Below are 25,805 nucleotides of genomic sequence, written 5' to 3'. Positions count from 1 at the left end.
GGAGATAAGACAGCATTGTTCACATCCATAGAACCTTGGAAAGGAGTATGTAAATATGTACTATATTGTTTTCTGAATGCTTAAAATATTTCATAGTAATTTTTTTTTTTAGTTTTATAATAGGAAAAAAAGATGCTAAGACAAATCTCCAGCCCTAGGTCAAGCCCCAAAGAAATCCCTGGTACTCCTGGGTGTCCCCCTCTTCCTGCACCAGTCCAGCCTGTGCACTGCACGCCAAGTACCTCGCAGATGTGGTGACAGCTCTGAAAAGCAGTTCATCGGTCCAGCCTTGACTTCTGCTCAGCACAGGGAGGAGCAGCAGGCAGAGGGAGGCAGGGAAGTGAGCCTGTGGGGACCAGAGCTGAGCGCATCTCTTGCACCATCTGAAAAGCGAAGGGACATTCGCTTTCCCTCCTGTAGCCTCCCAAGCAGCCTGGCTTGCCTGCCTTCCTCAACAGGACCTGACAACCCAGCTCATTTTCGTGGTTTTCAACAGTGACACAGGTCAAGTATTTAATCCAGTCTCAAAGCACAGCTTACCAGCAAAGAGCTTGTAATAGCTAGGTTAGGTTTTCTGAGTATGTGTTTGATTGACGCTCATAAATCCTATTTCTAAATTACATGAAACTGCATGCTCGTGGGAAACCTGCAGCCTCGTCCCTTGCCCCACTCCCATCTCTTTCCCTCCCTCCCTTGGAGTTCTACCCATCTGTGATCCACGACCTCCTCTCTCTTCCTGATTTATCCCTCTCCACGTGCCCACTCCTCATCAGCCATCATAGGAGAGGTTAATGCTTCTCCAAACTGTCCCCAGGGGTCAGTGCCTGGTTCAGACCTCCTTGGTGCTTCCTGGACCACTGCAATGTCATCAAACTGGTCCCAGTTAGATTGGCATCCTCCCCTTTTCTCCCTGGCATCCTTCCAGGCCTCCCTCAAATGTCACCTTCTCCGGGGAAGCTTGCCGACTCACCTGACAGGGAGTCACTTTCCCCCTCTGAGCTCTGACAGCAGCTTATCATCACTGCTTATCTCCTTGAGTTGATTTCATTGTTTCCAGGCTGCCTCCAGTGGCAAACCCCGGGCTGCCTGAGGACCAGGGCCAGGCCTTACTCCTCTCTGGATACCCTGTGTCACCACAAGGTATGGAGCAACAGCCTCCATAAATATCTGCTGATCCCTTCTTCTATTTCATATAAACCGGAAATATAATTTTAATTAGATGACTAACCTCTTAAAACATGATTCACCGTCGAACCCGAAATGTTGGCTAAAGGTAACAGGAAAGCTGGAAGCTCCCCAGAACCCCAATTACGGCAGGAGCAGGCTATATTTGGGAGCCAATTAATCTCACAATGTTGAAAATTAATGCATTTAAGATTCTGATGTTCACACTCACTTCTCCCCACTAAAACATTTTTACTGTGCTGAGCCTGTCATTATCTTACTCGTGAGTTCAGAAGAGCTCTCATGAAAAGGGAATCCACAGGACTGCCGATTCAAACTGTGGCTTACTCCTTACCTTCTAATTGCAGTTAATTTTGAGAAACTTTCAAGTCAAGCCACATCCATGACAAAAGCGAGCCCTGGATCCCAGAACATGCCCTTTGCAATGGCTTCTTGAAGAAATGGAGGTGGAAGCTGTTTTTTCTCCCTACTCTCCTCTCTTGCTCTCCACACTCCACCTGGTGGATCCCATCTCCTGCAATGGCCCCCACGACCCCAATGAGCTGATGGCCATGAAATCAGGAGTGACGATGACAAGGGTGATGATGGCCAACGTTTACTGAGTGCTGACAGCGCAGCAGGCACCCTGCTAATCTCACATGTGTGTCTCCCTCATGCAATACTCTCAATCTGTAGTGTAGGTGCCGCAAATGTCCCCATTTTAAACACACAAGAGACTAAGGCTGAGACCTCGCCTTGGCCACTCATCTAAGTGCAGGTGGCACGCCTGTGGTCTGGCTTCCCAGCCCGTGTTAAAATGCCTCTTGTCTCACCTCTTCGAGAGCCTCCGTTGCTGCTGCTGCTGCTGCTGCTGCTGCTGCTGCTAAGTCACTTCAGTCGTGTCCGATTCTGTGCGACCCCATGGACTGCAGCCTACCAGGCTCCTCAGTCCATGGGATTTTCCAGGCAAGAGTACTGGAGTGGGGTGCCATTGCCTTCTCCGTCAACAGCCTCTAGACTGGTTTGATCTGCATGTCTCCCACGTAACTTAAAGTCGACCTGTTCCAACTAACAAGGTGTTGTAAATCAACTATACTCCAATAAAAATTGAGGGCTTCCCTGGTGGTCCAGTGGTTAGGAATCCACCTTGCAATGCAAAGGACATGGGCTTGATCGCTAGTCCGGGAAGATCCCGCATACGGTGTTTCACAACTGTTGAGCCTGAGCTCTAGGGCCCGTGCTCCTCAAGAAGAGAAGACACCGCAATGAGGAGCCCACGGACCACGATGAAGAGCTGCCCCTGCTTGCTGCAACTAGAGAAAGCCCTTGGGTAGCAATGAAGACCCAGTGCGGCCATAAATAAATAAATCTTTTTGGAAAAAATTGAACCAAAAAAAAAAGCCGACCTGTCCCAAACTACTTCTTTCCTTCCCCTGAAATCTATTCTCCCAGCTGCATCCCTGACTTAAATTCATCATTTCACTCTCAACCCAGCATGAGTGAGTCCTCCACCTTCATACATCCGATCCCAGGGACTCCTCCAGTCTGCTGAGTCGAGCCTGGCAGGGTCTCTGTGGTTGCTTCCTCTTTCTCCAGCTCCACTGCCAAATGCCATTCCTCATCTGTCAACTGGCCCTGCAGCCTTCGAGCCCTCACTGTCTGGCCTGTCCTGGGGACTGTCCCGGGAGGGGTATTTGTGTGATACAGATCAGCGCCCCTGTCTTCCCAGGCTCGACCCAGTGGCTTAGGCCAAAGCCCCAGAGCATCCTTGACGCCTTGCTCCGTCCCTCCTCCACTGCAGCCAGAAGGAATCCTGTCAACCTCGTCTCTGAACACGCTCCGGCCTTTCCTCTGCTGCTTCCCACCTCTGTTTCCAGATTCATCTCCTGCCAACTTCCTGCTCCGCCCACGTTTCTGGTCTCTGTTGTGCCTGAATGTACTGTGGCTCTCATATTTCCTGCCTCTGCACATACGGCTCGCTCTGCTTGCTGCCTCCCATTCTCTGCCTGACGAACACCTCTCCTTCTGCAAGACCCCATCTAGTGCCCCCTCCTTCGAGAAGGTACATCCGAGGACCCGCAGCATCTGAACTGTTTGTGTTCCCATAGCCTCTCATGCCTGTGCTACAGACCTCAGGATGGATGACAATAAGCCCTTGGCATTGGCAATCTGGAAGGCCTGGCAAGTCAGGTCGAGTGAGTGGAGATGATAATCCTGATCACATGACTGTGGTTGGGATGAAATGAGATGACATGGGGACGGCACCTTGCATGACCTTGAATCACACTTTCCCTGAGGCAGGCATGAATTAACAAGTCATTTAACTAGTGAATGGGTCCAGCTGACCAATGAGCAATTGGCTCATTTCTGCCTAATTGTTAGTAGTACAGTGCTGCGCTCTGCTTAGTCGCTCAGTCGTGTCCGACTCTTGGCGACCTCATGGACTGCCAGGCTCCTCTGTCCGTGGGATTCTCCAGGCAAGAATACTGGAGTGGGTTGCCATGCCCTCCTCCAGGGGATCTTCCCAACCCAGGGACTGAATCCAGGTTTCCTGAGCTGCAGGCAGATTCTTTACAAGCTGAGCTACCAGGGAAGCCCTAGTACTACAGTAAGTCCCCTACATACAAACCTTCAGGTTATGAACTATCAAAGATGTGGATGTGCATTCATGTCAGGCATGAGTGAAATTGCAGCTTGCCCTTCATCTCCTATTGCAGATGATCCTTCAGCTTTACCATCTCCTACCTCCTCTCCCTCCTCCAGTCAGTAACTCTTCTTGCCTGTTCACTAGATGCCAGCTCCTGTATGCCAGCTGTTGTATTGGACTACTGTACTTTGCAAGGTACTAGACTGTAAAATTAGAAATGCTTTATTTTTTTGTGTTTTGTGTGTGTGTGAAAAGTATTCTAAACGTATTATAGTACAGTACTACACAGCCAGTTGTGTTAGTTGGGGACCTAAGTTATCTTCTTGGACTTAACGAACTCGCTCTCAGAACAGAACTCATTTGTATGGAGGGGACTTCAGTTCAGTCGCTCAGTCATGTCCAACTCTTTGCAACCCCATGGACTGCAGCACCCCAGGCCTCCCTGTCCATCACCAACTTCCGGAGTTTACTCAAACTCATGTCCATCAAGTTGGTGATGCCATCCAACCTTCTCATCCTCTGTCATCCCTTTCTCCTCCTGCCTTCAATCTTTCCCGGCATTAGGGTCTTTCCAAATGAGTCAGTTCTTCGCATCAGGTGGCCAAACCATTGGAGTTTCAGCTTCAGCATCAGTCCTCCCAATGAATATTCAGGACTGATCTCCTTTAGGATGGACTGGTTGGATCTCCTTGCAGTCCAAGGGACTCTCAAGAGTCTTCTCCAACACTTACACCTCAGTAAAATGACAAATGGCTACATCTCACAGATCTCCATATTGCCCCAAAATATAAGTGTACATGTTAAACCCCAAAATGCCCAGAAACTAAAGTTTGTATCCATTTGTTGAAACGCCTGTCTCCCCCCTGGCACAGAGAGCACCTCAGAGAAGGACCACATCTCTTTGTGCCCATTGCCATCCCACGGCCAAGCTCATTGACACCACAGCAATTTTTTTTCTACTTCTCCTGTGTGTGTTTATTGACTGTCTGCCCCTCCTTTGCAAAGTGGGCTGCATGAGAGGGGACATCATGGGGCTGCTTCACAGCTCTGTCCCCTCCCCCTAGAACAGTATCCGGCACACAAAAGGTGTTCAAAAAATGTTGGTTGAATAAATGAAAAAAGTGATTCTACAGTCCCGCCCATCTCTTTTTTCATGTCTGATCAAAGAATACAAATCTATCCTCATATTATAAAAATGTAAACAGCTAAGAGTGAGAGAGTTTTTATTTGAAAAATCAAGTTAATATGATGTTTTTGAAATTCCAAATCAAAAGTGACTCTATGCAATTACCATTTTCCTGGAAGGAGGAACAAACTCTGACCAAATTAATGAAATGATAAATACAGCCTAGGAAGGCTGGTTATACCATGAATAATCATAGAAGAACTAAACTCTTGCCTGTGGGGTAGTTTTAGAATTTGGAATGTCACTGCTGTAGTAGGGAAATATTGAATTTGTTCCTGTAAGTGAACCCAAATGGAATGACAATAGTCTGGGGGAAGTATTAGTGGTATTTAATCTACCTCTGTACTATATTTTTAAGCTACATTTAAAGATTATTTTCATTATTTTTCAGATGCTATTGGACTCAAATACAAATTCCTACATCATAAAAGATGGTCAGTGAAACACAGGCAAGTGGACAGCAACAATACAGAGAAGAGGTTATAGCATAGAACGTGGCCAAGGGCCCAGCCTAGGGCTGAGCTTGACCTTTCTGGCTGCATGACCTCGGGCGGTGACTCAGCTCTCAGAGACCAGAATTTCCTCTTCTGGGAAAACAGTGTCTGCAAAGATCCTATGAGAATTCAACAAGACAATAATATTTGCAGAGCACCCAGTTCCGCCCCTGGTGCCATAAATAGTAATAGTAACATGTAACAGTAACAATGACAACAATCTGACAAGGATCTCAGAAAAATGTGGCAGCAGCAAAGAACCGATATGCTTTGTGTTCAGGGTGGAGCAAAAACAAAAATTACCATCAGGGTTTCCTCACGGAAAAACTAGCAATTTTAGTAGCCCAATCTGGAGGCCTGTGGTTTAACAAGCAACTAATTAGAAACTGCTGCTCTCTGAGCTCTGAGTGACACCTGCTTTTCCAAGTGTGCACACAGAGGGAAGTCAAGGGCAAGGGCAATCATTGGCCATGCCCCCTCTGGAAAATGCAGCTGAAAACAAACCCCAGATGATCTCTTTTTAATAAAATTTTCCCTGAAAGATAACCCGGGTTAATAATAGGAACTAAGGAGGTCTTCTGAGGTCCCATCAGTTAATTCCACACTGCATCAGACCAGCCCTGCCAGTTCATGCTGTGATAATGAAAATGATGAAAGCCATAATAAGTAAAGGTAAATTATGCAAATGGGGGAAGAGCAGGAACACAAAATGGAGGGGTCGGGCAGGGAGGGGGATTACTCTGAAGGATGAGAGATTTCAGCTGGTCTGTTTAACGGACCAATCACAGATGACTCTCATCACAGCTTCTGCTGTCCCTTCCCTGACATGTCTCCAGGGTCTCTGCCTCTGCCCACAAGGCAAATCAAAACCTCCTTGGCCTGGCATTCAAGGCCCTTTATAATTCAACCACTGCCAACCATTCTACTCTATCCCCTCTGCTTCCCACACATCCTACCTCCTCCATCCCTATCAAACTATTTTCAGTTTTCCCAAACTCACCCTAGGTATGTTTTCGTTTAGGATAATATTGAAGAGGGAAATTATTTTAGAAGTCAACATCTAAGTCCTTTAAAGCAACAATCCTCAACCTTTTTTGGCACCACAGACCAGTTTTATGGAAGACAATTTTTCCACGGACTAGGGTGGGGGGCAGGGGCGGATGGTCTGGGGATGATTCAAGCACATGACATTTACTGTGCACTTTATTTTTATTATTGTCATATCAGTTCCACTTCTGATCATGAGCCATTAGATCCCGGAGCCTGGGGAGCCCTGCGTTAAAGAAAGTAGTCCACAATTAATACCACAGTGAGCAAGTCCTGTCATGGGGATTGATCTCCCTGTGGAATTTTTAGAAATGACAACAACATTCCACTTACTGCCTCCCCCAGACCTTCTGGTTTAATTGGTCTGAGATGGAGCCCAGGCACATATAAGTTCACCAGCTCAGCTTGAGAACCACTGTTTCAGGTGTTGCCCCAACTGCCCATTTGCACGCTATGGTCATCATGTCACTGGCTTGGCCCCCAGAGCACTGAAGTTTGGGACCCATGACTTAGGTCACCTTGTTGAGTCCTCACCGTCACCGTGGATTGATCATTTTTACCATGGTTCATATGAAGAAACCCCAGTTAAGTAGCCAGTCCTGGGTAACCCAGCTCTCAAGTGGGAAAAAAAAAAAACCAGAACGAAAGCCCAGCAATCCCAGGGCTGAAGATCAGGTCTGAAGCATCGCACCCGCACACTGCCCCCTTGTGGCGGGGGAGGGCAGCTCAGATCTCAGGAATTTTCCAAGCTGGTTGTCACAAACCATCGACAGCTTGAAACGGTAGCAGGAATAAATTTATGCCATGGAAATGGGCAAACACCAATAATGAGAGTTTTGTTCTGTTCTGGTTTTTGAGACCCAGTTCACAGAACCCCTTTTAACTCCAAGATACCACAAAAAAAGGGGAGGGGGGGGAGAATGTCAAATTATGTTTGTTTGTTTGTTTTTAATTTCAGGAAGCAGGCATTTTGGAAAGACAAATTCCAAACAGTTAAAATTGGAAAAGTTTTTTAGTTTAAAGAGATAAGTCTCAAGTATCTGAAAGACACGTATCTGGAATTTTTAATCTGACACCACCTGGGTATCAATGCTTCATACATGTTACTGTTTGCTAAGCGCCCCAGACTCCGTGCCAGTGAAAAGGAAAATATAAGTGGAACAGGTTGTCTGGAGGTGCTCCCTGCCTCCGCCAGCAGGGGCACAACGGGGAACATTCTCTGAAACGACCCATCCCTCCAGCAGCCCTGCCTCTGCCTCAGCCACGGAATGTGCAGACTTCCGATACTGGAACGCTAGAGTGGAGCCTGAGTGAGGAACAACATGAGGGACCAAGAGAAGTTACCTGCTCTCTGCAGTCTCTCGCCACCTCAGCTGAGTTCAGCTGTACATGGTTTCCACCGAACACAGACCCAGGGTGTTTTCCCCTCACCGCATATTCTGTAATAAGAACAGCTCGATAGCTATAAAGCCTCGTTAAGCTGGTATGATGCTTGTAGAGGATAAAGGAGAGTGTAAACTGAAAAAGAATAAAGCAGGCTCCTGCTTACCGAGTGCCTACTTTTACAGCCAGGCGCTGAGCCAGTCCGTTTCATATATGGCACTCGAATTGACATTTATGGAACGACTATTACGTATCAAGTCCTGTTCCATGTAATTATCTTATTTAGTCCTTAGGTATTAAAAAGTGTAGAAACACAGGTGGATAATAAGTAGGTAGATATATACACACACATATACAGTAAACATATAAAGTCAGATGGACCTCTGCCTGCTATTGCATGACTCACAGGCTAATGGTTTTACATTCTTTAATGGCTGAAAAAAAACTTAAGAATAATATTTCATGACATTTATAAATTATATATAATTTTGGAAATTCCCTGGTGGTCCAATGGTTAGGACTCTGTGCTCTCACTGCCAAGGGCCTGGGTTCAATCCCTGGTCAGGAAACTAAGATTCCACAAGCCATTCAGTGCAGTCAAAAATAAAATAAAATAATATAGAATTCAAGTTTGTGTCCCTAAATAAAGTTTTATTTGAACATTAAAAAAAAAAGAAAAAGATTTGTGAATTGAACCAACGTTAAGTTCCTGTTTTTGACATGTATAGTTACACTTTTCCCATCTGGTTCCACTTTAGAGAACCCTGATTATCAGAAAGCTTTTGTTGAGACGTGTCCAAAGTCTGCCCTCTGGTATATTGTTTGTCTTAGCTCTTCCCCGTGGAGCCCTATGGAATAAATGTGGCTCCCCCCTGAATGGGGGTTTCCCAGGTGGCGCTAGTGGTGAAGAACCTGCCTGCCAATGGCAGGAGACTAAGAGACACGGGTTTGATCCCTGGGTTGGGAAGATCCCCTAGAGGAGGGCATGGCAACCCACTCCAGTATTCTTGCCTGGAGAATCCCATGGACAAGAGGAGGCTGGTGGGCTACGGTCCAAAGTGTCACAAAGAGTTGGACACGACTGAAGTGACTTAGCATGCACGCACGCCCCTGAAAGGACTTCCCACAGGTGGGGATGGTCACTAGTCTTCCCCAAGCCTGCTGTGCCCCAGGCTGGATGGCCCAGGCCTTCAGTTCTTCCCAGTCTGACAGAGCTGCGCACCCTTCTCCAGCCCATTCTCCACTTTTCCCATCTGGTCAGCCTCTCCTCAGCCCGCGCCCTCTGATGCTGCTCTCACCGAGCAATACAAGAATCATCATAAGTGTCCTTCCTGCCCCCCGGGAGCTCCCAAGGCCCCGAACTGGTCAGTACTGATAACCACATCACAGCTGCCCTCCCCGAGGGGCCAGGAGCACGACATTGTGGCTTCATTGTGGCCCACGACACTCAGCCACACGAGATGGATTCTATCGTTTCATTTCCACCCTGGGCCTGGCAAAGGGTGGCGGCTCATACGTCTTTTCATAATTGAACAAATCTCCAGTGATTCACCCTCACACCTGGTGCCAGAGCGCGTGCTTCCTTCACCGTAGCAGACGGAAAGGGGCTGCCCCAAGGACAGAGGGGGTGACACAGGCCTTCCAGACAGCTCACTCCCCACAGCGATGCTCATGTATTCCCAGCTCCACGCAGAAAAACAAATGCTATTTAAAGAAACTAAGTAAAACCAAAAATGAGGCTGCTTTTGACCTTAGCAATAATGAAAAGTGAAAGTGTTGGTCGCTCAGTTGTGTCCGACTCCTTGCAACTCCATGGACTGTAGTTCACCAGGCTCCTCTGTCTGTGAAATTTTCCAGGCAAGAACACTGGAGTGGTTAGTCCTTCCCTTCTCCAGATCTCAGCAATAACAGTTGCCAGGAAAAGGGGCGTGTGCTCTGCTGGTTCCTGCCTGGTGCTGGTGACACAGAAGTGGCAAGGGTCCCTCCAAAGCCTCCTTCCACGTTTCAGGTTGTCACCAAGGCTCCCGATGAAGAGATCACAGGCTCTGGAATGAATCAAACCTTCCCAGTCCTGACTCTGCCCAAGTCAGTGGGCAAATATGATACCAGTACAGTGCAGAATTGTAGAGCTGGAGAAGACTCTTGAGACTCCCTTGGACTGCAGGGAGATTAAACCAGTCAATCCTAAAGGAAATCAGTCCTGAATATTCATTGGAAGGACTGATGCTGAAGCTGAAGCTGAAGCTCCAAACCTTTGGCTACCTGATACGACGAGCCGACTCATTAGAAAAGAAAAGACCCTCATGCTGGGAAAGATTGAAGGCAGGAGGAGAAGGGGACAACAGAGGATGAGCTGGTTGGATGGCATCACCAACTCAATGAACAAGAGTTTAAGCAAACTCCGAGAGATGGTGAAGGACCGGGAAGCCTGATGTGCTGCAGTCCACGGAGTCACAAAGAGTCGGATGTGACTTAGTGACTGAACAACAATGATAACAATGTGCAGGTAATAAAAACCGTACATAGCCAAATTAGACAAACAAGAAGCTGGCCACGTAACACTGAATAAATATGATGTGGAGGATGATGACAGAGGAGGACGAACAGGAGGCAGAGTGAAACTACAACAGCCCCCTCTGACCCCCACCCTGGTTTTCTCCTGAGTGAACTTCAAGGGCTCAAGTCAGAGGGAGCTGTCCCTCGAAGCCTGGTGGTGCAATATGGGCTTGAGAACACTCCAGGCCTGTGTCAAATTCCCACTAGTGATTTTTCAGCATAAATTAAATGGAGTGAATACTTTCTAATGACTGCTACAGAATTACATGACAGCTTCCAGAAGAATCTACAAAAATAGCTGAAATCAGAGGACTGGTCATTCGACTGCATGGGAACTTCTCATTAATTTAATTTCTTCTTTCTTTCTGGTGTGTGGATTCTGCTTTGTATTAAGAGCTGATAGAAAAGAGATGCATAACAAGCCACCCAGTACTGCAGCCTATTTCAATCAGCCTAAATCAGGAGGTGCAAACAGTATTGTACAGCAAGTGGAATTCAGTATTATACTAATAATACCACCATCAATGATAATACTTCTTTATATAAAACTGTATAATTTACCAAGGATATTTATATACATCTTCTCTTTTGACTTTCTACTCTTTATTGAGCACTTGTCACGTGACTTACATTCTAATGGATTATCTCGCTTACCTTGCACAATGACCTTTATTATCACTTGTGTTTTACAGGTGAGGTTTAGCAAGGTGGAGGAATTCATCTAGGATCACACAGCCTGTGAAAAGAGGCTGGCATTGGAAACCTGGGTCTATCAGCCTCCAAAGCCTGTTCTTTTAACCCCTGCTGCTCTGCTTCCTGTGAGGTAAATGTGATTGGGCTTTTATGGTGGGTGGGGAAGGAGGGGGAGCCGGGGAGGCACTTTTCCTCCCACCCACTCTCCATGTGCCAGGAGTGACCTCAGATAATATTGTTGGCCTCTCTTGGCCCCACCCCTGGGGAAATGAAATGCCTTTTGGATCGGTGGATTTGGAGGGAGAAATCCGGTGAAAGTAGCTCAGTCCCTTCTCCCTTCCTCCTGGGAGCACAGGTTCTGCTGCTCATCAGGGAGCTGGACCCGGTCCCCCAGTTCTGCCTGGGGGTGGGGGGACAGTTGTCTGCATGAGTCTCACTCTGGATCTGACATCAGGGGGCTCATTTGCCCGTGGACATAAGACACCCTCTCAACATCACCTCTTCCTTGATGGAGGTGATATTTTGTCTTCTTTAGTCCTCTGTCTTACTCTCAATTAATTTGGAACTTAGGGAGAAAGGAGGATGCTGACTGGACCTCCTTCACGGGTTCTCATGATTATAATCCTCATTTTACAGATGAAGCTCAGAAAAAGGCTGAGATCTTTCCTAAAGAAAAAATAGCTTAAATGTCAGCACATAGGTGATAAATAGCCCAAGACATTATTTGCCATACAATGTAATTTCTTTAATTCAGATTGGGACACATAGTTTAAGGAAGAGAAAAATGGGAGAATAGGGTGATATCACCAAAAGTAACTTAAATGTGAAACAAATCAAAAGAGAAAACACAACCTCAAATGATGGCATCGTAAATCAAGAAAATGTCAAGCCCCCACCAATTCTGAGATAACACATAAAGCAATTTGAACACTACTAAGAGCCTGGAATAGAAAATTAGCCAAAGCACTTCTCATGGCCATTATCAAAAAGTCTACAGATAATAACTGCTGGAGAGGATGTGGAGAAAAGGGAACCTTCCTACACTGACGGTGGGAATGTAAATTGGTGTAGCCACCATGGAGAAGAGCATGGAAGTCCCTTAAAAGCTAAAATTAGAGTTACCACATGATTTAGCAATCCTACTCCTGGACTGTATCAGGAAGAAATGAAAATGCTAATTTGAAAAGATATATGTACCCCAATGTTCATACCAACACTATTTACAATAGCCAAGACATGGAAGCAACCTGACTGTCCATCGATAGATGAATGAATAAAGATGATGTGGTGTATAAATGCTTCCCCCGTGGCTCAGTGGTAAAGAATCTGCCTGCAGTGCAAGAGAGGAAGGAGATGCAGGTTTGATCTCTGGATGGGGAAGATCCCCTGGAGGAGGGCAAGGCAACCCACTCCAGTATTCTTGCCTAGAGAATCTTATGGACAGAGAAGCCTGGCGGGCTACAGTCCATGGGGTCACATAGAGTCAGACACAACTGAAGCAACTGAACACACACACGGTGTATAAATACACAATGGACTATTACTCAATCACACACACAAAAAATGAAATAATGCCATCAGCAGCAACACGGATGGACCTAGAGATAATCATACTAAGTGAAGTAAGCCAGAGAAAGACAAATACCATATGGTATCGCCTGTATGTGGAATCTTTAAAAATGATACACATGAACTTATATACAAAACAGAAACAGACTCAGAGACATAGAAAACGAATTTATAGTTACCAAAGGGGAAAGGAGGGGATAAATTAGGAGTTTGAGATGAACAGACACACACTACTATATAAAAAATAGATAACTAACACAAACCTTTTGTATAGCACAGGGAACTGTATTCACTACCTTGTAATAACCTATAATGGAAAAGAATCTGAAATAAATATATATGGATCACTGAATCACTTGGCTGTATACTTGAAACTAACAAAACATTGTAAATCAACTATGTTGTTGTTCAGTTGCTAAGTCGTGTCTGACTCTTTGTGACCCCATGGACTGCAGCATGCTTCCCTGTCCTTCACCATCTCCCGGAGCTTGCTCAAAGTCATGTCCATTGAGTCAGTGATGCCATCCAACCATCTCATCCTCTGTCGTCCCCTTCTCCTCCTACCCTCAATCTTTCCCAGCTTCAGGGTCTCTTCCACGCCCCAAATCAACTATACTTTAATAAAAATAAAAATTAAAAATCCCAAAGCATTTCTCAACTACTATGAAAGAGCCAAGAACCAGTTTATGGAGACCCCACTCCAAAAAAAAAAAAAAGCCAACAATAAACCTCATGAGTGGAATAACCAAGTTCAAAAACTAAGTGCACTTTTTGGAGACCTGTGGAATTTGAAACTCATCCAGAGATTTACCTGCTGTTGGAATTCTACCAAAATGCCTACCTAAATAACAAGCCTGAGATTTAATTTTATTAATAATTGAGTGAACACAATGTTGGAACAGAAACAGTCCTCAGAAATCAACCCCAAGCTCCTCCGTGAAGGAATGAAAAAAGGCCGGATGACAGAGCTGGATGGAGGAGCCAAGATAAATTTCCTTAGAATCCAGAGGCCCTGCCCAGAGAAGCAAGTTGGTACCAGAGCCAAGACTAGGACCCAGGTCTCCCACTCCAGCGCTCCTTCCCTTTCCTATGCTGTGCGGCCCACAGTGATACTTGTATGTCCACCTCACGGACACCACGCATTCACACTACAGGCCATGTCTACAGGCTTCTGAGACCAGTGCAACGGATGCCCACGAACAACTAGTAGATTTAAGATTTAAACCGTGGAAGACATTGGGCCACTTCTACCACAGCTCAGCACAGAGAGGTGCATCATTCTACCCCCTGATTAGGAGCACTGGTTCCCCAGTTTCAAAGATGCTACCACTGAACTTGGGCAGAGAATAAAAGCAGAGTGAGCTACCGTCATCCTCAAGAAAGCACCCAGATTATAACAGCACCAAAAATGGCCTTCGGTATCAGCACTGTTTTTAGAAACACAATCCTGTTTCTCTTCTTCAAACTAATTAACGTTTGTAACCAGGACTAAAGTGTCTCTTCTGAATGCAGTGGAGAAGCTAATCAATTCCGGTTGGAAGCAAGTAGCTGGATGGAGAGAGACTGTCAAAACCACATTTAGTGTGTGCACATACACTCCAGATGATAAACACAACTTCCAATTAAACCACCCTCAAATATCTGGCACCTAATACCTAGTGGTTTAAAAGCAACTGGCAAAATGTGCAGAGTCTAAGGGTTTTTAAAGGATGAAATCTCCCTTTTTTTTTTTAAATCTCTCTCTTTTTAAAGGGAATAAATCACATGCTCTTAGAGAAGTGCAGCATTTTTGCATCAGAGAGACTCTAGAGATGAACAGACCATAGCCCAGAGAAATGTGGGGACTTGCCCGAGGTCAAGCTCAGAGTGAGGCCCAGGACCTTGATTCCCCCCACTTCCCATCCCCAGTCCAGGTCACCTCCCATGTCAGAGCTGCCCTTCCATAGGAAGAATGTTCTTATTTAAGGTTCCCAAACCCATGCACAGCAAAGAGGAATTCCTGAAAACCTAGGGGACCCATTTTTATTTTGAGGCACAAACTGAACAAACGTTTTGCATCACGGGTTATCTTAAAACTATTTATATGAGCACCTTCAATTTACTTTAATCTTGCTGAACTCCATTAGGCTGTCCATTTACTTACATAAATTCCTGTTGGCTCAAATATCTTAAAAAATAAAACACATATGCTTTGCATGGTGGAAGACTGTATTTTTAATCTATGTCCACCTGTGAGAATTATAATAATGCTAATGCTAATAATAATAATGACCATTTGTCAGCTTTCCCTGGTGGTCCCGTGGTTAAGAATCCACCTGCCAATGCAGGGAACATGGGTTCAATCCCTTCCCATAGTCGGGGAAGATTCCACATGATGCAGAGCAACTAACCCTGTGTGAGACTGCTGCTCAAGCCTGCACGCCTAGAGCCTGTGCTCTGCAACAAGTGAAGCCACCACAGCTGAGAAGTCCGTGTCCCGCAACGAGAAAGTAGCCCCTGCTCGCCGCAACTAGAGCCCCAGTACAGCAGTGAAGACCCAGTGCAGCCAATAAATAAATATTAATGTAAAAAAAATAATAATGGCATTTACTGAACGCCTACATGCTCAGTACTGCGATAGGCACTTCACAGAGCAAAAATAAGGATAATCATAAAGTAACTATCACTTATTGAATACATAACATATCCAGTCATTATACTATGTATTCTAGTACTTTAATTCATGTAATAATCAAAATCATCCTGTTAAGGTAGTTATTGTTATTATTCACATTTTACAGATGAAGACATTGAGGCCTGGAGAAGTACCTGCCCTGCATTTCATAGTGAGCAAGTGGAAAGTCAAGATTCAAACTCAGGCCCACGAGATTCTGGAACCCTTTGTCTTCCATTCCTACCACGCAATGCTACATCCGCTTTACAGAAAGAATTGCTTCAGGTTCTGTTTCCAGCAAGGACATTTACAGATCCAAGGACAAACTAAATGACGCTAAGAAGACCTGTTCCCTATAAATGTCTCAGACTTCTTCATGATTTGGAACAAAGTAACTCTGCTACCAAATTCTCTGAAGAAAAATCGAGCTCACAGCTTCAGGGCAATTGGATAAGGTTGAAATCTGAAGTGGTTCCAAAATACAATGAAATTTGGGCGTGAAAGACAATTTGTCTATTGCTCCACATTAAAATATTCATGAGGCAAGGAAGCATTCCCATTTTCAATAATTAAATGGCTAAAATCCGCAACCTGATATATTTACTGTTCACGAACGTCGCATTCCTAGAAGGGCCTAAGTTCGAATTAGCAGCCCCACAAGCTGTCATGTTACAGAGTGAAATCAAACAAATGAGACAGAAATGTTGCCGTTGCCTAGAGAGGAAATTTTCCCCAACACTTGTTCGGCTGTAGAGAGAGCCCGAGTCAAAATTAAGAAATCATTGAGGACCTTGCCTGCAAACCAGCTGGAAGAGAATGAAGAGATGGAAAAAAGAAAAATAATAATAATGTACATTTCCCCTCATTAGAAGAACTGTTTTAAAAAGGTTTGATTGTGCCTTAAAGGCTAGATTTTACAATCATTTAATATTTCACTTGTCTTGAGAAACCCGCACAGAAGACAGGGAAAGGAAATAGATTAATAAAAACATGCATTTATGAAGTGGCCCTGTTTCGCTTTTGCGGTCCTGGGATCACGTGCAATATACGTGACACCTGTGAGTAGAGCTGGGGGTGTGTTGTCTCTGTGTTATCGGCAAATTATCTCCAGGGGCTGCCTTCACCAGGGGCATCATCCGTGTCTTCTGCATAAGGATGAGTCCTACTGATCCTACTGACTGCTCACCGTCTCCCCCATGGTGCGAAACCCCAGCAGGGGCGCAGGGGCCACCGCCCTGAGTCCTCAAGTGGTTTGGGACAGACCCAGGACCTGGGGCTGGCAGGCCAGTGGTTCTCAAAGTGTCCTGTTGTGCCTGGACTAACACTGTTGACATTACCTGGGATCCTGCTAGAAATGCAGATGAATCAGAATCTCTGGTGCTGGGACTCAGCCATCTGGGCCTTTTGGTTTGTGGGGTTGTTGTTCTTTTTTGGCCATGCCGCAGCATGCAGGATATTAGCTCCTGGACCAGGGATGAAAGGGACTTATGCCCCCTGCAGTGGAAGTGTGGAGTCCTACCGCTGGACTGCCAGGGAAGCCCCCATCTGGGCTTGAACAACCTCGCCCCTCTGCCCCTACTCAGTTCTGAGGTCCCGCATCCAAGGACTCTGCCTCCAGACAGCCTCTTGGCCTGTGCTGGCCTCAGCAAGGAGGACAGATGCCAAAGCCTCAGAAGAGGATCTGGGGTGGTCTTGCTGACTCAAACCCAGTTGTGCCGTCCCTGCCGCCATGCTGGCTATTCTAACAGGGCTGTGGTTGTGTCTAAAACTCCAGGCGAGATGGCTGAAGCCTGTCCTTGGCACCGTCTCCCTGACCTCCAGCGCCAGCCCCACTCTCAAGGGGAGGTTCTCATGCTCTCACTTCTTCCTCAAATGGGCTGATAGCGCAGAATCAGGGGGCTCCTCCCGCCACGGTCCAGGGATTCCTATAGTGACATCCTGCCCACAGAGCCTTCCACGATCATGGGAATGAGAACCCTGACCCAGGTTACAACTGGGGCTGCTGGCACTGCCCCACACCCCCCAGCCCCCTGCCCACTCTCCGTTTCCTGACTTTGTCCCCTTCCTCTCAACCTGTCGCTGAGAACCCAGAATGGCTCACAGACCAGCATATGCAAGATCACTAAGCACCACCACTTAGGAATCTTGCAGAAAATACTGCACTTAGAAGACCTGGCCGCCAGGCCCCTGTTCTGGCTCTATGTTTGAGAGGGTCCTGCTGCAGCCCAACTCAGGCAGCCCTCCTTCCCAGGGGGCACGGAGTCCTCAAGGCCAAGGAGACACGCTCACCTGGGACCTGTAGCCCACCCCCTCTGGACACTGACTCTGGTTACCAGGAAGTGTCTTCCTAAGTGGCTGGAGTCCACCCTCCCAAGGGCAAATGGCTTTTCAGGTGTCCTGCTCCCTAGACAAGGAGACGCCAGGAGAGCCTGGTGGGGCAGGGCTGGTGTGGACAGAGCTTGCCTGTGTGAACTGGAGGACCTGCCCAGCCCTTGCAGGGGGTAGTCATGAGTGGGAAGAGGAGGAGGACTGGCAGTGGGCTGGGACTACCCGGCATTCTCTTTCTCAGGTCCCACAAATGTTAAGGGGCAGTTCAGTTCAGTTCAGTCGCTCAGTCGTGTCCGACTCTTTGCGACCCCATGAATTGCAGCACACCAGGCCTCCCTGTCCATCACCAACTCCCGGAGTCTACCCAAACCCATGTCCATCGAGTCAGTGATGCCATCCAACCATCTCATCCTCTGTCATCCCCTTCTCCTCCTGCCCCCAATCCTACCCAGCATTAGGGTCTTTTCCAATGAGTCAACTCTTCACATGAGGTGGCCAAAGTATTGGAGTTTCAGCTTCAACATCAGTCCTTCCAATGAACACCCCGGATTGATCTCCTTTAGGATGGATTGATTGGATCTCCTTGCAGTCCAAGGGACTCTCAAGAGTCTTCTCCAACACCACAGTTCAAAAGCATCAATTCTGCGGCACTCAGCTTTCTTCACCGTCCACCTCTCACATCCACACATGACCACTGGAAAAACCATAGCCTTGACTAGATGGACCTTTGTTGGCAAAGTAATGTCTCTGCTTTTAAATATGCTATCTAGGTTGGCCATAACCTTCCTTCCAAGGAGTAAGCATCTTTTAATTTCATGGCTGCAGTCACCATCAGCAGTGATTCTGGAGCCCAAAAAAATAGTCTGACACTGTTTCCCCATCTATTTCCCATGAAGTGATGGGACCAGATGCCATGATCTTAGTTTTCTGAACGTTGAGCTTTAAGCCAACTTTTTCACTCTCCTCTTTCACTTTCATCAAGAGGCTCTTTAGTTCTTCTTCACTTTCTGCCATAATGGTGGTGTCATCTGCATATCTGAGGTTATTGATATTTCTCCCGGCAATCTTGATTCCAGCTTGTGCTTCACCCAGCCCAGCGTTTCTCATGATGTACTCTGCATATAAGTTAAATAAGCAAGGTGACAATATACAGCCTTGACGTACTCCTTTTCCTATTTGGAACCAGTCTGTTGTTCCATGTCCAGTTCTAACTGTTGCTTCCTGACCTGCATACAGGTTTCTCAAGAGACAGGTCAGATGGTCTGGTATTCCCATCTCTTTCAGAATTTTCCACAGTTTATTGTGATCCACACAGTCAAAGGCTTTGGCATAGTCAAGAAAGCAGAAATAGATGTTTTTCTGGAACTCTCTTGCTTTTTCGATGATCCAGTGGATATTGGCAATTTGATCTCTGGTTCCTCTGCCTTTTCTAAAACCAGCTTGAACATCTGGAAGTTCATGGTTCACATATTGCTGAAGCCCGGCTTGGAGAATTTTGAGCATTACTTTACTAGCGTGTGAGATGAGTGCAATTGTGTGGTAGTTTGAGCATTCTTTGGCATTGCCTTTCTTTGGGATTGGAACAAAAACTGACCTTTTCCAGTCCTGTGGCCACTGCTGAGTTTTCCAAATTTGCTGGCATATCGAGTGCAGCACTTTCACAGCATCATCTTTCAGGATTTGAAATAATTGCTCAACTGGAATTCCATCACCTCCACTAGCTTTGTTTGTAGTGATGCTTTCTAAGGCCCACTTGACTTCACATTCCAGGATGTCTGGCTCTAGGTGAGTGATCACACCATCGTGATTATCTGGGTCAGGGCAGCACGCAAACTAGTGATGATTAAGCCAGACAACAGATATCACACACAGACCTACTTGTGGAATGAGTGCACACAGAAGGCTGCTCTGGCCCCTGCTGGACCCTCGCAGCCAGTCTGCACCATGATCCTGCCATGCGGATGAGGAAACTGGGATCCAGAGGGGTTGGGTGACCTACCCAAGGTCACACCATTAGGCACTGAACCCATATCTGTGCTTCTTCTCTACACGTGGCCATTCAGTCTTGGCTTGAATATTTCCAGCTACATGGAACTCACTACTCACTACTACTTTGAGTCAACCTTTATCACTTCAGGCAAAGTAAGGGGGTGGTGATGTTTTTCTCCCATTTCCTTGAGCTTAAATCTCTCTGCCAATTTCAGCTATGTTTCCTGGTTCTGTCCACTGAGGTCCTCAGAGAGCTTATCCCCTCTCCATGTAACCACTTTTCAAGCTACAAATCATAAAACCATCCCCTGGGCTGTTTTATTCTCCTTCACTCTCTGCTCCTGGCAGAGGATGTCCAGAACCACTCCCTAATCAGGCCTCTGAGGACAGATTCTGGTCAGCATCCGTTACGGCACCTAAACGGGTCATGACGTGCAGAAACGCAACCTATCTGAGGCCTTGGCTGGCAGATCTGCACAAACACACAAACGTTCCCATCACTGGTAACCTCCTCTCTCGTGGAGAGTCCAAGAACCCCAAGCCTGTGAAATGTCCATTGTTCTCTGAGTCTTGGTTTCCTCACCGGTAAAACGGGAAAAAATTAGAAAAGACTCTGATGCTGGGAAAGTTTGAAGGCAAGAGGAGAAGGGAATGACAGAGGATGGGATGGTTGGATGACATCACTGACTCAATGGACATGAGCTTGAGCAAGCTCTGGGAGGTGGTGATGGATGGGGAAGCCTGGCGTGCTGCAGCCCATGGGGTCGCAAAGAGTCAGACATGACCGAGCGATTGAACAACAACAACAACAGCAATGGGACAATAGCTCATATCCTGCCTACTTTGCATGGACAACTGGCTCTGAAACGACACTGCAGAACACTGAACAGGTATTGGGGTGGGGAGGTGATGATGGTGATGACAATGAGCAGAAGAGGAGGAGGCTGATGGGGAACCCTGCAAAGCAGTGCTGCAGAGAGATCCTCCTTGCCCACCCACTCCCAACCCCCAAGCTTACTTCCTCCACCACCCTTCCCACCAGGGCACAGGGCCCAGTGCTCATGAAGGACACCAAGGCACCTGCAGCGCTCCAAAAGCCGAAAATTAAATTAAGACAGTGTGATGGTTTGCAAAAGATGCCCTGAAGACAGGATGCTCCTATGCCTGGCAACTAAGCCAACAAGTGGGGCTGAGCTCTGTGAGCAGGATGCTGGGAACAGAGTTAAAGAAGGTCAGAAAGATAGTCAGAGTCAGGGTCTGAACCCAGGCCTCCTGCCCTGGCTCAGCCCACTTCACCACAGCTCCCGCTGTAATCACTTGACAGAGTTGGGTGCACCCATATGGATGTCCCAGTCTACTCCAGGGAACAGCTATCCCCATAATGGGCCGTACCTCCTCAGAAGACCCCAGGCCCTGTACCCAGCTACCCAGCAGACAGTTTACTGGAGGTGCAGAAGGTCTCATGACCTGGCATCACTTCCCCCCAGATGCTGCATCCCCAGGGCTTCCTGCCACCAACAGCCACTGAGTTGCTCAACCAGCCCCCTTTTTTGACTCCTCCTTCACCCTCACCTCTCACACATAATGCATCCCCGAATTCTACCCACCCATTCTCCTAAAGTCCTCTTAAATATGATATTTCTCTCTGCCCCTTCCACTGCCACCCTAATCCACACAACCACCGTCTCTCACACCTCTTAGCTACCCCCCCCCCCACATCCTCCCTAGCCCCACTCCAGTTTGGTGTTCACACCGCAGCCCAAGTGACCTTTTGAAAACACAAATCTCACCTTGTCATCCTGCTGTTTAAAATCCGTCTGTGGTTGAGATGAACAGATGCACACTCCCATGGATAAAATAGATGAACAGAAGCTTCCCTGGTAGCTCAGTGGTAAAGAATCCGCCTGCCAGTGCAGAAGACACGGGTTCGATCCCTGATCCGGGAAGATCCCACATATCTCGGAGCAACTAAGCCCGAGTGCCACAACTATTGAGCCTGTGCTCTAGAGCCCGGGAGCTGCAACTGCAAAGCCGGAGCCCTAGAGCCTGTGCTCTGCAACAAGAGAAGCCACTGCAATGAGAAGCCACTGCAACGAAGAGTAGCCCACACTCTGCGCAACTAGAGAAACCAGAGCACAGCCATGAAGACCCAGCGCAGCCAAAAGATAAATAAAATTATTTTTAAAAATAGATGAACATCAAGGATGTGCTGTATAGCACAGGGAACTATATTCTGCATTCTGTAATAAACCCTAATGGAAAAGAATCCAAATAAAGAATATACATACATACATATATATATATGTCCAAATTACTTTGCTGTATACCTGAAACTAACACATTATTTTAAATCGACTATACTTCAATCAAAAAATGAAAAGCTTTTCATTAGAATGAAAAGCAAAATGCTTGGTCTGCCCCCATTAGACCCTGCAGCATCTGTCTCCCAAGACCTTCCCTGCTTACCGGATGTAATCCTACCACAAGGACTTCACCTGGGTTAAGAGACTGAACACAGCCAGGATCTCAATGGCCCACCCGTACCCCTCACAGGTCCCTCTCCCACCTACGCCCAGAAGCACTCATCTTAAACTCTCTGATCCTTCTTCCTTGCTTTCTTTCAAATTTTTGCCATGTAGGGTTACATCTCTATAAAATAAAGTTTATGCATCCAGGCAGATTACTATAATTCAGTTCAGTTCAGTTGCTCAGTCGTGTCTGACTCTTTGAGACCCTATGAACCACACCATGCCAGGCCTCCCTGTCCATCACCAACTCCCGGAGTTTATCCAAACTCATGTCCATTGAGTCGGTGATGCCATCCAACCACCTCATCTTCTGTCATCCCCTTCTCCTGCCCTCAATCTTTCCCAGCATCAGGGTCTTTTCAAATGAGTCAGCTCTTCGCAGCAGGTGGCCAAAGTATTGGAGTTTCAGCTTCAGCATCAGTCCTTCCAATGAACACCCAGGACCGATCTCCTTTAGAATGGACTGGTTTGATCTTGCAGTCCAAGGAACTCACAAGAGTCTTCTCCAATACCACAGTTCAAAAGCATCAATTATTCTGTGCTCACCTTTCTTTATAGTCCAACTCTCACATCCATACATGACTACTGGAAAAACCATAGCCTTGACTACACAGACCTTTGTTGACAAAGTAATGCCTCTTCTTTTTAATATGCTGTCTAGGTTGGTCATAACTTTCCTTCCAAGGAGTAAGCATCTTTTAATTTCATGGCTGCAATCACCATCTGCAGTGATTTTGAAGCCCAAAAAAATAAAGTCAACCACTGTTTCCACTGTTTCCCCATTTATTTGCCATGAAGTGATGGGACCAGATTCCATGATCTTAGTTTTCTGAATGATGAGTTTTAAGCCAACTTTTTTACTCTCCTCTTATACTTTCATCAAGAGGCTCTTTAGTTCTTCTTCACTTTCTGCCATAATGGTGGTGTCATCTGCATATCTGAGGTTATTGATATTTCTCCCGGCAATCTTGACTCCAGCTTGTGCTTCCTCCAGCCCAGTGTTTCTCATGATGTACTCTGCATATAAGTTAAATAAGCAGGGTGACAATGTACAGCCTTGATGTACTCCTTTCCCGATTTGGAACCAGTCTGTTGTTCCATGTCCAGTTCTAACTGTTGCTTCCTGACCTGCATACAGGTTTCTCTCTGGTCTGGTATTCCCATCTCCTTCAGAATTTTCCTCAGTTTACTGTGATCCACACAGTCAAAGGCTTTGGCATAGTCAATAAAGCAGAAATAGACGTTTTTCTGGAACTCTCTTGTTTTTACATAGCATTTAATATTTTTCTGTTAAGAAAGTAGAATCTTTGGTTTTTATTAAAGTATAATAAAAAATAATAAAGTTTAGTTTTTCCTGTTTTGAGTTGGAACCCTACTCTAGATATTCTTTTATGATTTGCTTCTTTTTCTCAACGTGAGTATCACCGCACTGGAAGTACATCCTTCATGCATTTCCATTGACGTGTAATATTCCAGTGAGTGAATACCCATCATGCGTGTATTTTTCTGTTGGCAGATAGACTGTTGCCAGCTTAGAGTGTTTTACAAACCATGTGGCTGGAGTTCTGGAGCTCTTGCTGTGCTTTGAGAGTCCGGTGCTCTCGCCTGCTTCACGCCCTCATGGGAACGCGTTGTCTCTGCCGAGGCCTCTCACGCCACCTCCATCCCGCCCACCTTGCTGTGCTCCTAGTCCCATACATCTCGCATCTCACAGAGGCTCATCCTGACCCAGCCTCTAGCCCGGGGCCCCCGCAGGGTGCTCCCTCCACGCTCATCCATCCACGCATGCGCGCACGCGTTCCTTCACACAGGTCTAAGCAGCTTCTTCAGGCTGACCTCCGGTGCTGCCCAGGCCTGGACGGACTGGAGGAAGAAAGCGAGCCCCTCTGAGCAAATGAAGGCTCCCCTGAACAGGCAGCACCCCCACCTCACCCCAACAGGAAGCGCACACCCTGAGCAGGCAGTCCGCCACCCCCTCCCGCTCAGCTAGGATGCCAGCGCAGCGCAGGAAGAGCTGGGGGGCGGATCCTAGCTCTCTGAACTGTTCGATTTCCACCCTCTCTCCACCCCCTCACATTAGCCTCTGTGGTGCGAGTTGCAAGGGTCTCTTCTACTGCTTAAAAAGGGAAGGAAAAAAATGCAAACTGAGTAAAAAGGAAAGGAAAGAAAGCAGCTGGAGAATGCTGCCCAGCATTTGGTGTAACCACCAGGGGCTTTCCAATGACAGCTAAAACTGGTTTTGATTTCGAGGTTTCGTTTCTTTTAATCTAGCAGATAATTAGAGGGAAATCAAATCCAGCCTGGCAGCCGAAGATCAACCTGTCGCTGTTGGGATCAATTCCCACTTATTTTACCATCTTCTCCTCCACACATTAAAAAAAAAAAAAAACAACCCACATCCCCAGGTTGCATATATCATTTGACCTAAATAATATACATATTATTTAAATACTACTTTCAGATTGGATATTTCCCATGACAAACACTCTCTTAGGAATAAGCAGCATCTTCTTTCCCTCCAAATAAAGAACTCCTTGCTTTGCAGATTTAAAAACATCCAACTGCAAACACCCTTAAATGGATGAGAAAGATCAAAGTGCAGAGAGGGGAAGAAACTCTGTACCATGTACGGCTTCAGATGGCAGTGACAGGATTTACCCCAAAGCACCGACTCCAGGGCTCCAATTCTTACCACTCTGCTCTCCCACCAGGACATTAACAACAGCAGTGCCTCTCCAGTTCTGCTTCCTGAAGGGCTCTCTCTAGCCTAAGACAGACTTCTAAATAGCACACAGAGGATTTCCCTGGTGGTCCAACGGTTGGGAATCTGTCTGCCAATGCGGGGGACATGGTCTGTGCACCGCAACTACTGAAGCCCATGTGCCTTAGAGCCCATCCGTGCTCTGCAATAAGAGAAGCCACCACAATGAGAAGCCTGCACATAACAGCTGGAGGGCAGCCCCCACTTGCTGCAACTAGAGAAAGCCAGTGCGCAGCAGTGAAGACTCAGCACAGCCAAAAATAAAATAAACAAATAAATAATTTTAAAAGTAAAATAAATAAATAGCACACAAAGCTTTAAGCACAAGATGCTGGAAATAAACCAAACATTGCTCCATACGGAGGCAGACTCTGACCCAGCCATTGATGAAAATGATGTTTACTGAGCTGTTAATAAGAAGGGGAAATTGCTGTTGCATAAAATGGAGAAAAATAAAAACAGTATACAAAAATTATATAGAGAGTATGGCCTCAGCTATAAAACAATATAGACAGGAGAAAACTATACCATTTTTATGAACTAAAAAGTTAATCATGATTAGCTCTGGGTGGTTGAATTTGAGGGAGATTTTTATTTCATGCTATACACTCTGGTATTTCCCCTTTTTTTCTATAATGAGCACGTATTACTTTTATAATAAGAAAAATTTCAAGAAGCATCTGTCACAGAAGCAAGATCTGTCTTCTCCAACCCCAAGTGCCATTTTGGAGGTCTGACTGATGGTCCTTCCTGACCCTGCCTAACTCCTATGCTCAGCTTCCTGCCTCCATCCTTCTCTCCCACCAA

The 25,805-nt window shown here is 46.4% G+C and overlaps 1 protein-coding gene across 7 annotated transcripts in view; it reads right to left on the bottom strand.

Moving 5' to 3' along the window:
- Positions 1 to 25,805, bottom strand: part of TTLL11 (tubulin tyrosine ligase like 11) — a 256,423-nt gene that overhangs the window by 109,135 nt on the left and 121,483 nt on the right. The window contains exon 1 of one of the 7 annotated variants that reach the window (XM_081588771.1): positions 21,500 to 21,613. The exons of the other annotated variants lie outside the window; for them this stretch is intronic. Coding sequence (XP_081444897.1) covers positions 21,500 to 21,507 — 8 coding nt within the window. The 5' untranslated portion in view covers positions 21,508 to 21,613. Of the gene's footprint in view, positions 1 to 21,499; positions 21,614 to 25,805 lie in introns of those variants that run through there. 7 annotated transcript variants of the gene reach the window in all.

Source organism: Giraffa tippelskirchi, chromosome 4, assembly GCF_054371585.1.
Source record: "Giraffa tippelskirchi isolate mGirTip1 chromosome 4, T2T-mGirTip1v1.2.pri, whole genome shotgun sequence".
Classification (NCBI taxonomy): Eukaryota; Metazoa; Chordata; class Mammalia; order Artiodactyla; family Giraffidae; genus Giraffa; species Giraffa tippelskirchi.
Note: the sequence above shows the minus strand (reverse complement) of the source record. Positions and strands in the feature narration are given on the sequence as shown.